This window comes from Anabrus simplex, chromosome 7 (assembly GCF_040414725.1).
Source record: "Anabrus simplex isolate iqAnaSimp1 chromosome 7, ASM4041472v1, whole genome shotgun sequence".
NCBI classification, from domain to species: Eukaryota; Metazoa; Arthropoda; class Insecta; order Orthoptera; family Tettigoniidae; genus Anabrus; species Anabrus simplex.
The window spans coordinates 332,525,766-332,542,621 of NC_090271.1; the positions used below are offsets into that span (position 1 = coordinate 332,525,766).

A 16,856-nucleotide genomic window follows, 5' to 3' on the forward strand; every position below is an offset into this window, starting at 1 on the left:
TATTATTATTATTATTATTATTATTATTATTATTATTATTATTATTATTATTATTATTATTATTATTATTATTATTTTTGTTGTCCGGCTCCATGGCTAAGTGGTTAACGTGCTGGCCTTTGGTCCAGGGAGCTCCGGGTTCGATTGCCGGCAGTGTAATGGATTTTAACCTTCATTGGCTAATTCCCGTGGCACGGGGGCTGGTTGTGTATATGCCACCTTCAGTATTAGAATTCATCATAGGTCTGGCCCCATCCTCATAGACAAGCAGGTAGCCTATACGACGTCATCTCGAAAGACCTGCACGAGATTACTTCGGAGGCCACACACCATTATTATTATTATTATTATTGGTTATTGGTAACCACTTTATATAACATACTTACTGAAGGCTTTCTTTCCAGCCCAGATCGCTGCTTTGTGTTTTCTCACAGCCTGTATTCTTTCCTCCGTCCATCCTCTGTTTCGCTTCTTTTCTGCGTGAAAACCCTTGAAGTGTAATCTGTGCCGTACTCGGCTTGACATGTGTTCCTGCCTGAGACCTCCCTGCTAAAGTTCTTTTTGATCTCGTGAAACCACTTTTCAGAAACCTCAGGTCTATTGTCCAGCATTCTGAGGAAGTTTTCTCAGCCCCTTTTCGCCCCCATTCTGAATGGATTTTCTTAGAATTTCACTATGCATTTTATTTTAACTCCATCGCCCATTCGTTTTCTTGATGCAATTCTCCGCTTCCTCTAAACCTACTGTATATCGCCCATCTGTCATCTTCGGACCCAATATCTAGCAAAGCATCTTTCTCTCAAATTTCTGGGCTGTGGAAGGCAGTAAATATATTTTCTCCTCTGCCTTAATGGCTTCTGTTCCACTATTTTCCATCTGGACAATCTAATAGAGGTACCTCAGGCTATCGACTTTTTTAATTCTTCATTCTGTTCTCAGGTGATACTATCGCTGCATCGATGCCTGTTAAACTAAGAGACACAATCGTATTTCTTGTTTCTTTATAGTTCCTTATTATTTTTCACCTAGGCAAAAACCGATTATCGCTATCTCAAAAAGATATTTCAGACGTAAAACTTAGGTGCCTGCATATTATGCCTGTATATTATAGTGTACTTAAATTTCTCTCTTTGATATATTACATAATATTTCTTTCTTCTTACAGTATTTTAAGTGGAGAGTCCTTTGTTTACCACTGAAGGTAATACATGAATCTTTCCTCTCACACAGCGTCTTGGAAGCGTACGCGGCGAAGATGTGACATACATTCTCGGCTTGCCCCTGGTTGGAGGTCAGCCCTACTTCCCGCAGAATTACAGCCGCCAGGACATGGGAGTGGCAGAGGCTGTACTCAACTTCTTCACCAACTTCGCCAAGACTGGGTGAGTGGCGCTCATGTTCTACTCGAGTATTCTATATTCCTTTTTAAACTTTGATACATGTTCTGAAATGTAGAAACCAATATTTCTTACTTTATTCTTCAGTTCATAAAAATCTTTGTTAATATTTCAGATGAGTGCCGCTATAGAACCTGGCAATCGAAAATTTATTTTTAATTAAAATGTTTAAATTTGATTATTTTTATTTATTTGCCTTGTTTATCATCGCGTAGTTAAGGCAATGAGACCTGACAGTAAATAAATAAAAATAGATTGATATGTGACTGAAAATTGACAGATGTTACCACACTTTACAAAAATGTCAAGTGGGTTTCAGTACATTTGGTATGCACGAGGAAACTAGTCAATAGTATGTCGAATAAGATCAAACATGCGCCTGCCAAACAAATGAGACTGCTGCAGGAGCTTCGCAGGCTGCTGTTTTGCTTGTAAAAAATATTGCAAAGTCCTCTCCATGAAGACCCTAGAAGTGTGGAAGGTAAAGGCTTGTACCTTATGTAACCTCAGCTAGCTCTACGCCCGGCCGCCTTTTCCCCAGGAATTAGCCTGATACTAATTTTTCGTGTAGGCTGATTGAAACTCAGGGCCATGTGCACCTCTGGAAGTGGAAATCTCTTTTCTTAAAATTTTCGACTTCCTGACGGGCAATAGAACCCACGCCCTTCCGGATGGACCGAACACACCTTTATCGCATCGGCCAGGCAGACCCTCTCTTGTAAAACAAACTACAAAAGAAACGACATTGTAAATCATATATTTCTTACTTCTCACAACATTCATTCTCGTTCAATAACATTTAGACAACTGCTGAACCTTGTGCAAAGGAAAACGTTAATTTTAGTGAATGAAAATAATGATATGAAAATTTCGACTTACTTATTATCTCTAACGACTATACCCGATAGTCATCTTACGTAGATAACGGTATCGGCTGTGCCTAGCACAGCCTACGACATAATTTCTTTGTTACAATCCCCGCCGGGTTTTACACCCATAATTTGGGTTCGTGAGACCAACCCTCCAACACTGATCCTCAGAGAACAGATGCTTATCTTACTAATTCCACTATAGTCAGTATGTTCGTGGACTGGCGCCTATAGTGTAGGCAACGCAATGTACAGCTATGTACGTATTACGGTCAGTAAGTTCGTGGACAGGCGCGTACAGTGTAGGCAACACAATGTACAGCTATGCAGGTACTACCAAATACAGTAGAGACAATACGCGAAACTTACGGATTTAGCCTTGTTGAAATTGGAAGCAATTCGACGGTGGCGCTCCTAGTGACTTGACCTGAAAAATCGCGCTAAATTCAAATATCAATGGAAGTGCATATACGAAAATCGATAAATAAATTACGTCTAGAAAGAAAGTATTATAGATATTAACTTCGACGTTGCTAAAGCAATTCTGGATAAATGAAGGAAGAATTATTTAAAAGGTTATTATTTAAAGACTGAAATAAGACATATAAACAAGATGTGAAATGGACTGCTGTGAAATGGCTTGATCTTCCATTTACGCATTACTTTCTTTGCTTTAGCATTCCTGCATGAACTTCTACGGTTAGATTAGTCTTCTTTATCATTTAAAAAACATTGTATCATCACATTAAGACACATGTCAATAAAAATATCGGCACATTCCTTACACACAGGATGTAATGAACTAACATTTAGAAACTGGACAATTTTCCTCTTAACATGAAGCCTACTAACAGAAAGAAAATCTATAAAATCCCGGCTTTAATATGAGAAAATGGATAAAAGAAAGAAAAGTATGAAAATGTTGTCGATAGTGATGCTTTGAGGAATATTTACGTACAATTAGAGTAGAAATGTTACATACCCTTGGCTGTATAGTCGAGGATTTCTAAAGTCGCTGGCCTGGAAATGTTCTGAACAGATCTTATAATTCTTATATAAGCGTAACGTCCTTTCTTTCTTGTACACCTTATCCATATCACTTCTGTGACATTTTAAAACCTACAGATCACACCTACAACAACACATCGGTATTGAAGGTTAACTGCTGCACTATACAATAAAATATGCGTATTATATTTTAAGCCAGTTAAAATATGGGTCGAGCAGGTCAGAAGATAATGAAGTACTATAAAAATCTCTTTGTCACTGGAAGAATAGGATATGCAAACACAATATTACTTACACTTTCTTCTCACAAAGCAAACGGAAAAAAGACCGCGCATTCTTCTCTACTTCATAGTTACTGCAGCCAAACACAGCACATACCTTTCCCCTGATGTTGAGAGGAGATATCAAGGAATGACACACGCTACTATTTAATTATGTCAGCTCACTGAAAACGCACAAAAACACCAAAAACTTCACACACAAATACACGTGCTGTTATGACAGAATCAGTAGTTCTCAGGTCTACCCGCTAGAGAGGGCTCTAATAGCTGTCCCTCGAAATCTCGCTGAGTGTCGCGTATTGTCTCTACTGTGGACTAGTGCGTACAGTGAAGCCAACACAGTGTACAGCTATGTACGTACTACAGTCAGTAAGTTCGTGGAAATGCGCGTACAGTGTAGGCAACACAGTGTATAGCTATGCACGTACTACAGTTAATAAGTTCGTGAACTGGCGCGTACAGTGTAGGCAACACAGCGTACAGCCACGTAGGTACTACCGTTAATAAGTTCGTGGACTGGCGCGTACAGTGTAGACAACACAGTGTACAGCTATGTACGTACTACAGTCAGTAAGTTCGTGGACTGGCGCCTACAGTATAGGCAATAAAGTGTACAGCTATGCACGTACTACAGTTAATACGTTCGTGGACTGGCGCGTACAGTGTAGACAACACAGTGTACAGCTATGTACGTACTACAGTCAGTAAGTTCGTGGACTGACGTCACAGAGGTATGCTCATGATGTGAAATGCGCCGCTGTGCTGCGCACGTAGCGAACGATAAATGGGACACGGCGTTGGCGAATGGCCCACTTCGTACCGTGATTTCTCAGCCGATAGTCATTGTAGAACGTGTTGTCCTGTGCCACAGGACACGTGTATAGCTAAGAATGCCAGGCCGCCGTCAACGGAGGCATTTCCAGCAGACAGACGACTTTACGAGGGGTATGGTGATCGGGCTGAGAAGGGCAGGTTGGTCGCTTCGTCAAATCGCAGCCGATACCGATAGGGATGTGTCCACGGTGCAGTGCCTGTGGCGAAGATGGTTGGCGCAGGTACATGTGGCACGTGCGAGGGGTCCAGGCGCAGCCCGAGTGACGTCAGCACGCGAGGATCGGCGCATCCGCCGCCAAGCGGTGGCAGCCCCGCACGCCACGTCAACCGCCATTCTACAGCATGTGCAAGACACCCTGGCTGTTCCAATATCGACCAGAAAAAATTCCTGTCGATTGGTTGAAGGAGGCCTGCACTCCCGGCGTCCGCTCAGAAGACTACCATTGACTCCACAGCATAGACGTGCACGCCTGGCATGGTGCCGGGCTAGAGCGACTTGGATGAGGGAATGGCGGAACGTCGTGTTCTCCGATGAGTCACGCTTCTGTTCTGTCGGTGATAGTCACCGCAGACGAGTGTGGCGTCGGCGTGGAGAAAGGTCAAATCCGGCAGTAACTGTGGAGCACCCTACTGCTAGACAACGCGGCATCATGGTTTGGGGCGCTATTGCGTATTATTCCACGTCACCTCTAGTGCGCATTCAAGGCACGTTAAATGCCCACCGCTACGTGCAGCATGTGCTGCGGCCGGTGGCACTCCCGTACCTTCAGGGGATGCCCAATTCTCTGTTTCAGCAGGATAATGCCCGCCCACACACTGCTCGCATCTCCCAACAGACTCTACGAGGTGTACAGATGCTTCCGTGGCCAGCGTACTCTCCGGATCTCTCACCAATCGAACACGTGTGGGATCTCATTGGACGCCGTTTGCAAACTCTGCCCCAGCCTCGTACGGACGACCAACTGTGGCAAATGGTTGACAGAGAGTGGAGAGCCATCCCTCAGGACACCATCCGCACTCTTATTGACTCTGTACCTCGACGTGTTTCTGCGTGCATCGCCGCTCGCGGTAGTCCTACATCCTACTGAGTCGATGCCGTGCGCATTGTGTAACCTGCATATCGGTTTGAAATAAACATCAATTATTCGTCCGTGCCGTCTCTGATTTTTCCCCAACTTTCATCCCTTTCGAACCACTCCTCCTTGGTGTTGCATTTGCTCTGTCAGTTAGTGTACGTACTACAGTTAATAAGTTCGTGGACTGGCGCCTACGGTATAGACAATAAAGTGTACAATTATGCACGTACTACAGTTAATAAGTTCGTGGACTGGTGCCTACAGTATAGGCAATAAAGTGTACAGCTATGTACGTACTACAGTTAATAAGTTCGTGGACTGGCGCGTACAGTGTAGGCTGCACAGTGTACAGCCATGTACGTATGACAGTCAATAAGTTCGTGGACTGGCGCCTACAGTGTGGGCAACACAGTGCACAATCGTGTGCTACACTAAATATCTTGGGCCGATGACCATCGATGTTAGGCCCCTTAAAACAACAAGCAAGCAACACTAAATATCTTGTTAGACTGGCGCTTAGCCTACAGTGCGGCAACACAGTGTACATTTATGTACGTACTACAGTCAGTATGATCGTGAATTGGCGCTAACAGTTCAAGGATCACACAGTCATTTGACCTGACATTTCGCCTCTTTTTCCAGTCGTGGTAATCCGAACGACTTCAGTCTGATGATCACAAAGGTTTCGCTAGCGAATTTGCCTATTTTTTGCAAAAACTTGAAATTTTTCCGTTGCTCAAACTACGACATCCTCAAGTTCCGCCGCTGACAATCAACTATCCTTCACAACAGAGACCATAGTTCTGCTTATAGTGTGCGCACGACACTGCCTCTTGCTGAGACTAGCGAACAACTCTCACGGCAACATTCTGTGGGATGGTGCACCACAGCGACACTAGACGGCCAGTTCACAAACTTAATGACCCTACTACATATAATTAGGATATACAGAGTATTCAAAAGGTAATTCTCCAGTAAAAAAATTATATTTCAAATTTGAGCTATATAACTGAATAAACTGAAAACTCAAATTTACGTCAGTGCAGTTTTCTCAACAGGAGATGCTGGAATTGACCTCCTGTAGCCTTATGGCATGTCTACACCCGACGCTGCATATTGCTAAACACTTTCTGGAGGGTGCAGGTGGAACCAGCTTTCTTGAATCTCATGCTCACTGATTTGGGCTACAAACGTTTTCATAATTTCAGTGCGGTAACATTCTGCATTTAAAGTGTCGTTGGAAAAAAAATGGCCCAATAGCACGCTGCCTACTGACGGCTCGCAATACCCCGATGTACTGATCATCGAGAGGAATATCCTTCCACTCGTGTGGGTTGTCAGTGACTGTTAACGTATCTGGACACACAAAACCGCCATGTAATTCTTCCATTTTCTCTACACTGCACTATACAGTTACTTATTGGACACCCTGTAGAATCAGTCCTCACATACGCTTATTGTCGCAATTTTGAGATTCTTGATACTAGACACGAAATGAAGATGTTATCACTCAATTCTGAAAATCGCTTGTCTGGCTGTCTATCTGTCTGTCTAATCTGGATAAACGCAAAAACTGCTAATTAGTTTACCACGCAACTTGCCAGTATTACAGTAGAGAATAATAATACTGATTTTTTATATCCCGCTAACTAATTTTACAGTTTATAAAAGACGCCGAAGTGTCAGAATTTTGTCCCGAAGAATTATTATAGGTGCCAGTAAATTGAATTAAAGTAGAGACACCCAGATTTCCCTTACGTTTAGGTTTATCTCAGTCAATTTAGAAGGAGTTGGGAAATTACATTTTCAACCTAGAGACTACCGCATCGCAGCCAGAGGGAATCAAACAATGAGTTCAGGGACTTCCTTGCGGGCCACTGGTGCCACGCTCAAGTCCACTGGTGGTTTATGCTAACAACGCTGGATATAGTTTCTGTCACACGAGTGAGCATGTATACAAATCTGTACATTTCCACAGGAAAGAACATGAGTAAAACTACTAAGGCTGCATGTACTTTCCAGTGACGAGAGAGAGTTAAAGTAGCAGTCTGGAAATATACCCTCGTTGCACCTAGAAAGACCGCTATGTATAATATTTCAGCATAGAACTCTGACCAGAAAGGTTCAGTATTGTATGAACTACCTCAACGAGTTTTCGCCATAAGTGATACACGTGCTGCGGGTCAGTATTTCTCCCCCTCCCCAACATTGCCACATAACGATATTTCGAAACGCAACAACGATATATTGTTTCTCTGCTTCCCTTTCCCTTCAACAACTCAACAGAAGCCGACCATGTTCCAACAACACTCAGAATAATTCAGCACATTTTAGAGTTCCTGAGTTATATACTGTGTCAAAAATTTACTAGTTTCTGTAATATATTTCATCAAGTATTGAACTGAAGACCCATATCCGTAGCGTAAGAGCCAGTGATATTGTTTGTCTACTTCTGTAGTGTTGTGGTTATTGTGATTATCTGCCACTCCCGGAGGCCCGGTTTCGATTCCTGGCTCTGCTATGAAATTTAAAAAGGGTACGAGGACTGGAACGAGGTCCACTCAAACTCAGAAGGTCGACTGAGTAGAGGAGGGGGTTCGATTCCCACCTCATCCATCCTCAAACTGGTTTTCCGAGGTTTCCCACCTCTGCTCCAGGCAAATGCCAGGATGGTACCTAACTTAAGATCATGACCGCTTCCTTCCTACTGCTAGCTCTTTCCTATCCCATCATCGCCATACGACGTAATAAATCAGATAGATTTCTTTAATTAGTGCAATTACCTACCGTCCTCGGAGGTCCGGGTTCATTTTCCTGAAGTGTCAGAGTTTTCAAAATGGTGGGAGGGCTGGTAAGTGTTTGAAACGGTACATGCAGCTCACCTCCATTGGGAGTGTGCCGGAAAGGAGCTGCACCACTTCGGGATGAGGACACGAATTTTATTTATTGAACCGAATACACAACATACGTTCATCAGAAGAATTTTGTTACCATCTGAAGTATTATTGTAAACACATCACGGATGTGATATGCGTTCAAGTACAACATGGTTCAACCCGAAAATTAAATTAAATAATACATCACAGATGTGTTCCACGTAAAACTCCGTGATTGTCCAAACAGTTCAGTATTAGCGATAATAATAGAAATAATAATAATAATAATAATAATAATAATAATAATAATAATAATAATAATAATAATAATAATAGTTTACAGCCCGTTCCCATTTACTTGAGTGGGTCAAGAATGAAGCCCCTATCTAGCGGCGAGTATAGGAATTGTGCCACCTACCGAAGTCTGCCACACTCCCCTGGGGCAATTTTTAATGACTGACAGATGAAATGAAATTATGTTCGAAAGTGTTGCTGGAATGTAAGATGATGCGGAATACTGGAGTACCCGGAGAAAAACCTGCCCCGCCTCCGCTTTGTCCATCACAAATCTAAAATCCAGCGACCGGAATTTGAACCATGGAACCCAGCGCTGAGAGGCCAGTGCGCTGCCGTCTTAGCCACTGAGACTCATTAGCAATAATACAGTTTCATAATTATAATAATCATCCAATAATATTTATGTAAATTCTGTATAGTGGCCACAAAATCAATTTCTACACGTGCGAAGCCGCGCCAAATGATAGTCCTATTTAAAGAAGGAAGCAGAAGAAAAGTATAAGTTCTGTTATGATACAGAAATCCCTTATAAATGTAATCAATCTCCCCCCCTCTCTCTCTCTCTCTCTCTCTCTCTCTCTCTCTCTCTCTCTCTCTCTCTCTCTCTCTCTCTCTCTCGTCATTCTGATACATTTGCAGTTTGTATAAATATGCATAATTCTTACACAGTCAAGCATTTGCATACTAGCAAGTGAAGGACGATGTAACAGTCAGCTGCTGGGATTCTGTGTTTCAATGAGGTAATTCGCAATTTTAGTCTTGCATTCGTGTCACAATTGGGAGTTATGCTTTATGAATTCCTTTTGCTTTTTAACTCAAGAACGCCTTCAATGACATTTGAGTTACTCTTCCGTAACTTCAGCAGTCTTGTAATTTTGGTCAGCCATGCATTTATGAAAGAGCATTATACGCAGCTTTTATGTAAGGCTTTTCTTTGTCACTGAGGCCACGCAATGTTATATTAAATTACGATATATTCCTATTGTTCTCCTCAGAACAAAGACCTTTTTCACAGTGAAGTAGGGAAAGAAAATATAGATCCGCTTTATTGTCGACGATGACTGTTGAAGTTTAACCCTTGTACAAGTTAGCCACATTTCGGCCGCAAAATTATGTCTTTCTCGCAAAAAAAAAAAAAAATATATATATATACACCGTGGAAAGGGAATGAGTTCTAAAACTTAAAACAGGGTATTCATAAAGGAGAAAGAGCTGAATTGTATCTGTTAAACGGATGGAGTTGACAGTCTTCTGTACAAGCACGCACCATTGTCAAGTATAGAGTTCAAAGGAATGTCCAACTCTTTGGCTGAATAGCCAGCATTGAGGCCTTCGCTTGAGAGGGTCCCGGGTTCGATTAACAAGAGAATTCAGAGGAACTTTTACTTCCTCTTTCATTACTTTCTCAGTTTTATCTAGGATCTGCATTCATGTGTTTTAAGCGCATTTTTGCGGGTCGGATGGCCGATGACCTTCCCGAGGCCAAGCCTAAGAGGATGTATTGACTACTGCGTGTAGTTGGTACAGTGGTGCGTTGCGTGTAAATCAACCCCAGAGCTAAAAAGTTAACCAAACCCTTTTTAAAATCCCCGAACTTCCCAGGAACGAATCCGACGTCGTATGGACAGAAGGTGATTTGCTGACCATTCAAGCAAGTACTTGGAATGATATGAACATAAATATATAAAAAGCAAACAAAATGTCAAGTCAGTGTGTGATACAGGAGCAATAGGGAGAGCAAGAAGGGCGTGTGGCGTGGTGCAGGTCTTGTGCGTCTGTGCTGAATACGGCACACGCACCCAGCCCCCGAGCCACTGGAATTAACCAATGAAAGTTAAAATCCCCGACCCAACCGGGAATCGAACCCGGAAACCCCTGGACCAAAGGCCAGCGTGCTAACCATTTAGCCCTGGATCCGAACAATAGGAAGAGTAGACAAGGACGAACATGAAAACACTATCCGTATCTTCATGCACTGCCGTCTTTAAATACATGGGCTCTTTCCTCATCAACTCGAGTTCTTCTAAGACACCGACGAGCTTATTTTGGCTTCGCATCACGAGGGCAGGTTTTGAACATTTATCGATGGACCATCTTGGCATACTGGTGTTGGAAGTGCAGGATACCGATAAATCCAGATAAATGCTTTTTTTGCTACTGGCTTTACGTCGCACCGACACAGATAGGTCTTATGGCAACGATTGCATAGGAAAGGCCTAGGAGGTGGAAGGAAGCGACCGTGGCCGTAATGAAGGTACAGCCCCACCATTTCCCTAGTGTGAAATGGGAAACAACGGAAAACCATCTTCAGGGTTGCCGACAGTGCGATTCGAACCCACTATCTCTCGGATGCAAGCTCACAGTCGCGCGCCCTTAACCGCACGGCCAATTCGCCCGGTTACAAGAAAATGGAAGAGACAAATTTAAGGATAAATACAGATGATAGAGTGTTATAGTCACAGGCCAACCACAGGAGTAAAATATCCCCAGAGGGTGAATATAAGTAATGGGAGGAGAAATGAAGTTACGTACATAGAAAGATAGCAACATTAGTAGGAACACATAATAACGTAAATATGAGAGGTAAATACGGAGGAAGTTAGCAACAGAAAGGGGAACCGAGGACAGAAATGAAAATAAATCGACATGGAAGAAAAGAGTTCACCAGCGGCTTATACGCCTCTAGAACAACTGGGTCTGATGAAGACATTTCCCATATATTTGATGGTAGTAGTGATTACTTATATATCACATAATTCACTGTCCGTTTTAATGTCGTTATACATGCTAATTTTAAACCGCACCGCAGGAGTTCATTTCTGTTTCTACATTCCATGCTCATGCTGCGAGGTTAAAGGTCGACTCTCACCACTCTGAGGTCTCTGACGTTCACTAATTTCTGTCTCCTATACAACAGCTTCGTATTTGGAAGCAGATGCTTGTCACACCGCACATAAATTAACTTCCAACGTTCTCTTGTGGCAAGATTTTCCTATACCAGTTAATAAGGTAGAAGCGATTTTCCAACGCATTTATGTTCTCCATATCCTAAGTGAACAAAATAATTTAAAAAATTTGATTCTTATCCACCTCAATTATTGTTTTAACAAGTACTACTGGCAAAGCATTCTCTATTCTTTTATCTACCGAGATCGATAGCTTCAGTCGTTTAAGTGCGGCCAGTATCCAGTAATCGGGAGATAGTGGGTTCGAACCCCACTGTCGGCAGCCCTGAAGATGGTTTCCCGTGGTTTCCCATTTTCACACCAGGTAAACGCTGGGGCTGTACCTTAATTAAGGCCACGGTCGCTTCCTTCCCATTCCTAGCTCTTTCCTCTCCCATCGTCGCCGTAAGACCTATCTGTGTCGGTGCGACGTAAACAAATAACAAAAAAAAAAAAAATCGTTTTTCGTGGTGTTCTCTGTTAAAGTCCAAGTGTCGGCACCGTAAAATAAGACAGAAAATACATAACACCAAAGTAAACGGAGAAGGAGATTGATCTCAAAGTCCCTGTTACAGAAATGTTGGTACATTCTCTTGAATGCAGTCCTTGCTTGTTCAATCCGGGACCTAGTTTCAACAGCATTGTTCCAGCTGCTGAGATACTTAAAGCTCCAGTGATGTGTCAGCTGCTGTCAAGTTAACACGTTGAATGACATGTTTGCTTATGGCCATTATTTTGGTCTTTTTCGTGTTTAAACGCAGACCTGCTGCAGCACTCTGTTAATGTCTGGAGATCTTCAGCACTTGTTGCAACTAGAACAGTGATCCCTGTACGATACGTACGTTCAAATAATCAGTAAAATTAAATTCTCTGATGATTTGGTCGGCTGTCCAACCGGCAGATATTACCGAATAAAACTATTGTACTGTAGACTTAGATAATAGGGTAATTTTCTATAATAATAATAATAATAATAATAATAATAATAATAATAATAATTATAATTATAATAATAATAATAACTGGAATTCAATTCATTGATTTCATTAGCTTTATCGTAGAGTGTGTTACCGTAAAAACTTTGGTCGGAACTTCATACAAATCACCATTAAATTGTAAATATTTAATGGTGTATTATGAAGGCACGTTTTGTTTTTGTGGTTCCATTAAACTTGTTTCCATTTTGTTTCCGTGGTTCAGGGACATTAGTAACTAAGTGATGTGGAATCTGTTCACGTCACCCTCACCTAATATTTCAAGCAATCTAAAATAACGGCCAGCTCTATATTATAACGTACGAGTTCAGTATTTATTATGTATCATGTGCTTTTTTCCCCTTGTAAGTTTCATTGACGTGAAGTCTGTTTGACAGATATATTCTACTAACGGCCACATATTTCTTGAATCCTTAATATTGTTCACGCTCCATTCATCTGCACGGCAGAAGGAGAAATGCCCGTTTTCATCCCCATCACAGTAAATATCCTTTTATTTTTTATTTTTTGCTACTTGCTTTACGTCGCACCGACACAGATAGGTCTTATGGTGACGATGGGAGAGGAAAGGGCAAAGAGTGGTAATTAAGGTTCAGCCCAAGCATTTGCCTGGTGTGAAAATGGGAAACCACGGAAAACCCTCTTCAAGGCTGCCGACAGTGGCGTTCGAACCCACTATCTCCCGGATGCAAGCTCACAGCTGCGCGCTCATAACCGCACGGGCAACTAACCCGGTACAGTAAATATTTCCAAAGATTGTGTTAACTTCGGCAAAGCGTTAGCTCCCTCACAGAATCTTAGTTCTTACAGTGTTAGCTCTGCCACATGCAAATAACCAAGATTTTCGACACATAACAAATATTTTTTGTGATATGTTAGATGTTACTCTGGCGGAAAATGAAATCCCAACCCTAAGAAGGAGTTGTGATAGATAAATGAAATTCGGGAGGCGTGTTTGCACATCTGAAAGGTGATGCCTACTCACATTTGCGGGATAGTCGACGACGAGTGGTGCTAGTAGCGCCGTTATGACTTGCAAACCAAGTTTGTTTTAAATACGCGCTGGACACTTCTTGAGTGTTATTCACTGTCCGGGGTTGACATTGTGAGGTAGGTGTGAGTTAAATATGCCTCTAAAGAGACGAAGAAGGCAGTTAAATGAGACCGTGAAATAGTGCTATGAGAAGGTGGATGTTCTTCCCGCAATATTGCAGAAATACTTGGCAGAGATGTATCCACAATGCATCGCGGGCCGCGGGAAGGCACTATATTAACAAGACTGGAACCCGGCCGCACACGGTGCACTACGGAGAGGGAAGACCGCCGTATTCCCTGCATTGCTCTGGTGGATTGCAGCAGCCATTAGAGCTTCTGTTGGCAGCAGAGTGACACAGCCAACTGTAACAAATCTATTACTTGACCAACAGCTCCAAAATAGACGTCCTGTAGCGTTCATGCACTCCGAATCTCTGCCATCTAAAACTTCAGTAATATCAAGCTAGAGCTGACTGGAGGGTGGAGTGGAGATCTGTTGTGTTTTGACATGATAGCCGTTTATGTCTTTTTGCGAGTGATGAAGGAGGCCATGTGAACGCTTGGAAACAAGTTGTTTGTGACGTCGACACATTGGACCTACACCAGGAGTTATGATCTAGGGTGTGATTTCATTTGACAGCAGAATCACTCTTGTCTTATCCCAAGATATTTGACAGTGGATTTGTACGTCAGACTGGTTGTGCTGCCATTCATTCGCAGTGTTCACAGGGATAACACTCGTCCTTATACCGCTTCTGTCACTTCTACAGAGTGTCAACTGTTTCCCTGGCCTGCGAGGTCACTAGACCTTTCTCCCATAGAGATGACAAATCCAGCATCATCCAGTACCATCATTAACCGTTGCTGATTTGACTGGTCAAGTGCAACTCCATTCAGCAAAATGACATACGGCACCTCTACGACACACTTTTACATGACTGCATTCAAAATCGTTTCGACTACAGCGGTCATTAATGTACCAACATGACACATGCCTGCTCGCACATACTTGAAACTGTGGCCTGGAAACTTTAATCAAATAAATGTTACCTACCTAGAGAATTGCTTAGCCAAAACTGAATTCCCCCTGATGTCGTCTTGGTGCTGGGATTTTGTTTTCCACCTGTGTATAATGCTTGTTCAAGATAAGAATTGTATGTATGTATGTTTAGTCCTCAGCCCGAAGGCTGGTTGGATCCACAACAGCTCCGCCATCAGCTGTCATAGATGGCCTAGGCATCACTGAAGAGGCGCACTAGGGAAATGAGGAGTGAGGTAGTTTCCCGTTGCTTTTCTCACCGAGCCAGAAGTTGCTATTACATATCAGTCTGCCAAGCCCACTGAAATGCATGCACCAACTGAACCTATGACCAATATTTTCACACCATTCATAGCAGGGACTAGCTGCAGAAGGAATGGCATTACTAGCATCACTCATACCTCAATCACTTTCATGTTGTCAAAGCCAAGAATAAAGCTGAGACATATCAATGAAAGTAACAAGATTGCTGTAGCCCATACCAGAAGACATAGTGCATTATAAACACTAGGTCCCGCCAGCAAAGGCATAGATATGAACTATACAAGAATAATTTACTATTGTCTTCTACAGATAACCAATACTTTTTGTAATCAAACCTACAAATTCTCAAATTTCCTTCCGTTTAAAAATGAAAATATGTTTACTTTAAAATTTCAGTCTTGAAGGTGAAAGGATAAATCTTGATTATTTGCGTTTGTGGTGAGTTGACAATCAGAATTGAGATGCCATATTGTAGTTAACAATGTTCTGTTGGGAGTCCACAGTGTATCTTACAAGAAACCGTGAAGAGGGTGGTAGACCTATACGGCCAGGAAAAGGTCTTCTGGGGACTAGTGTTGCAAGTGGTGGCGACAGCGGTGGTGGAAATTGCTCCTTTAACACTAAACAAGCGAGGAAATACGAGTATGTGTGTGCTGACTTGAAGTGAAGGTATCTGCGAATCCAACGTAAGGGTCCCGAACAACAGGAAACGGAAAGAACTACTGGACCTTGGAAACCTAATACAGACGGTGTCAGAGAAGAACGGGAGCTCATCAAGGGAGATTTGAGATCAGAAACGAAAGGGCGTAAGAGAAATCAACTTTATACTTAGCTGAAATCACGTGATAACTACGCTACACTCGGAAGTTGAGATGCTGGGAAGCAGACACTTGAAAAGTGAAGAGAAGGAAGATATCGTCCATTTCAATGGACCAGGTTAATCTTGAATCCATTCGCAGAAAAAACTTCACCGGGGGTCGGATTTGAACATGGACTTCCGAGCTGATAGATTTGTGCCTTAGTAAGCACTCTACGGTCACACCGGCTGAAAACCCACGGTGTGTTTGTGTTTGATGCCGGTCATAAGTCACGTGCAGATTTCGAAACACCGTCTCGCATAACTCATCTGAATTCGTCCGTGGAGCGCTCTGATAGGCTGACTTCAGCAGCTGATAAAGTGATAACGGCACAATTATGTTTTCCAAATCATTTATCAGTTTCACCAACCCTCTAACGCTCACTTTGTCTATAAACTGCCGAACAAGCTTCAAGTCAAAAGAGAGTGGAACGAGTCTACCGTCTCACCTACTGTATATCAGTGCGTGACAGACTGAATGTGAGTTCTGATGTTCGATTTGACAGAGGTTCATCATATGCAGACGTGCCAACTCTCAAAAGTAAAACTCGGGAGGTTTCTTGCAGCATATCCCGTCATGTTATGTCACATCATTGATGACGTAACTTTGAACAATGTTTAACACATTTTACTACTCAATTGTAGCCTCTGTGGCTCAGGCGGCAGCGCATCGTCCTCTCACCGCTGGGTTCCATGGTTCGAATCCCGGTCACTCCATGTGAGATTTGTGCTGCACAAAGCGGAAGCGCGACAGGTTTTTCTCCGGGTGCTCTGGTTCTTCCTGTCATCTTTCATTCCAGCAACACTCTCGACTATCATTTCATTTCATTTGTCAGACATTAATCCTTGCTCCAGAAGAGTGCGACAGGCCTCGGGAGCTTCATTCATTCCATCCCTGACCCGGTCACTGACTGGAAAACAGATTGTAAGTTTTCATTTTCACTACTCAATTATGTAATTTCTGTTATTAATGAATTGATTTTTAAATACTGAAATACTGCATGTAGCCTATCTGAGGTTTAGAACACAAGACTCTTCTTTGTAACTGCCTGAGGTCTCTCCATAAACTTCTGAACTAGATTTA

General features: G+C 42.5%; 1 protein-coding gene across 1 annotated transcript in view; it reads left to right on the top strand.

The window, feature by feature from the left end:
- LOC136877835 (neuroligin-4, X-linked-like) overlaps positions 1-16,856 on the top strand; it is an 857,291-nt gene that overhangs the window by 472,762 nt on the left and 367,673 nt on the right. Inside the window, exon 6 of the mRNA XM_067152034.2 lies at positions 1,231-1,382. Coding sequence (XP_067008135.2) covers positions 1,231-1,382 — 152 coding nt within the window. The remainder of the gene's footprint in view (positions 1-1,230; positions 1,383-16,856) is intronic.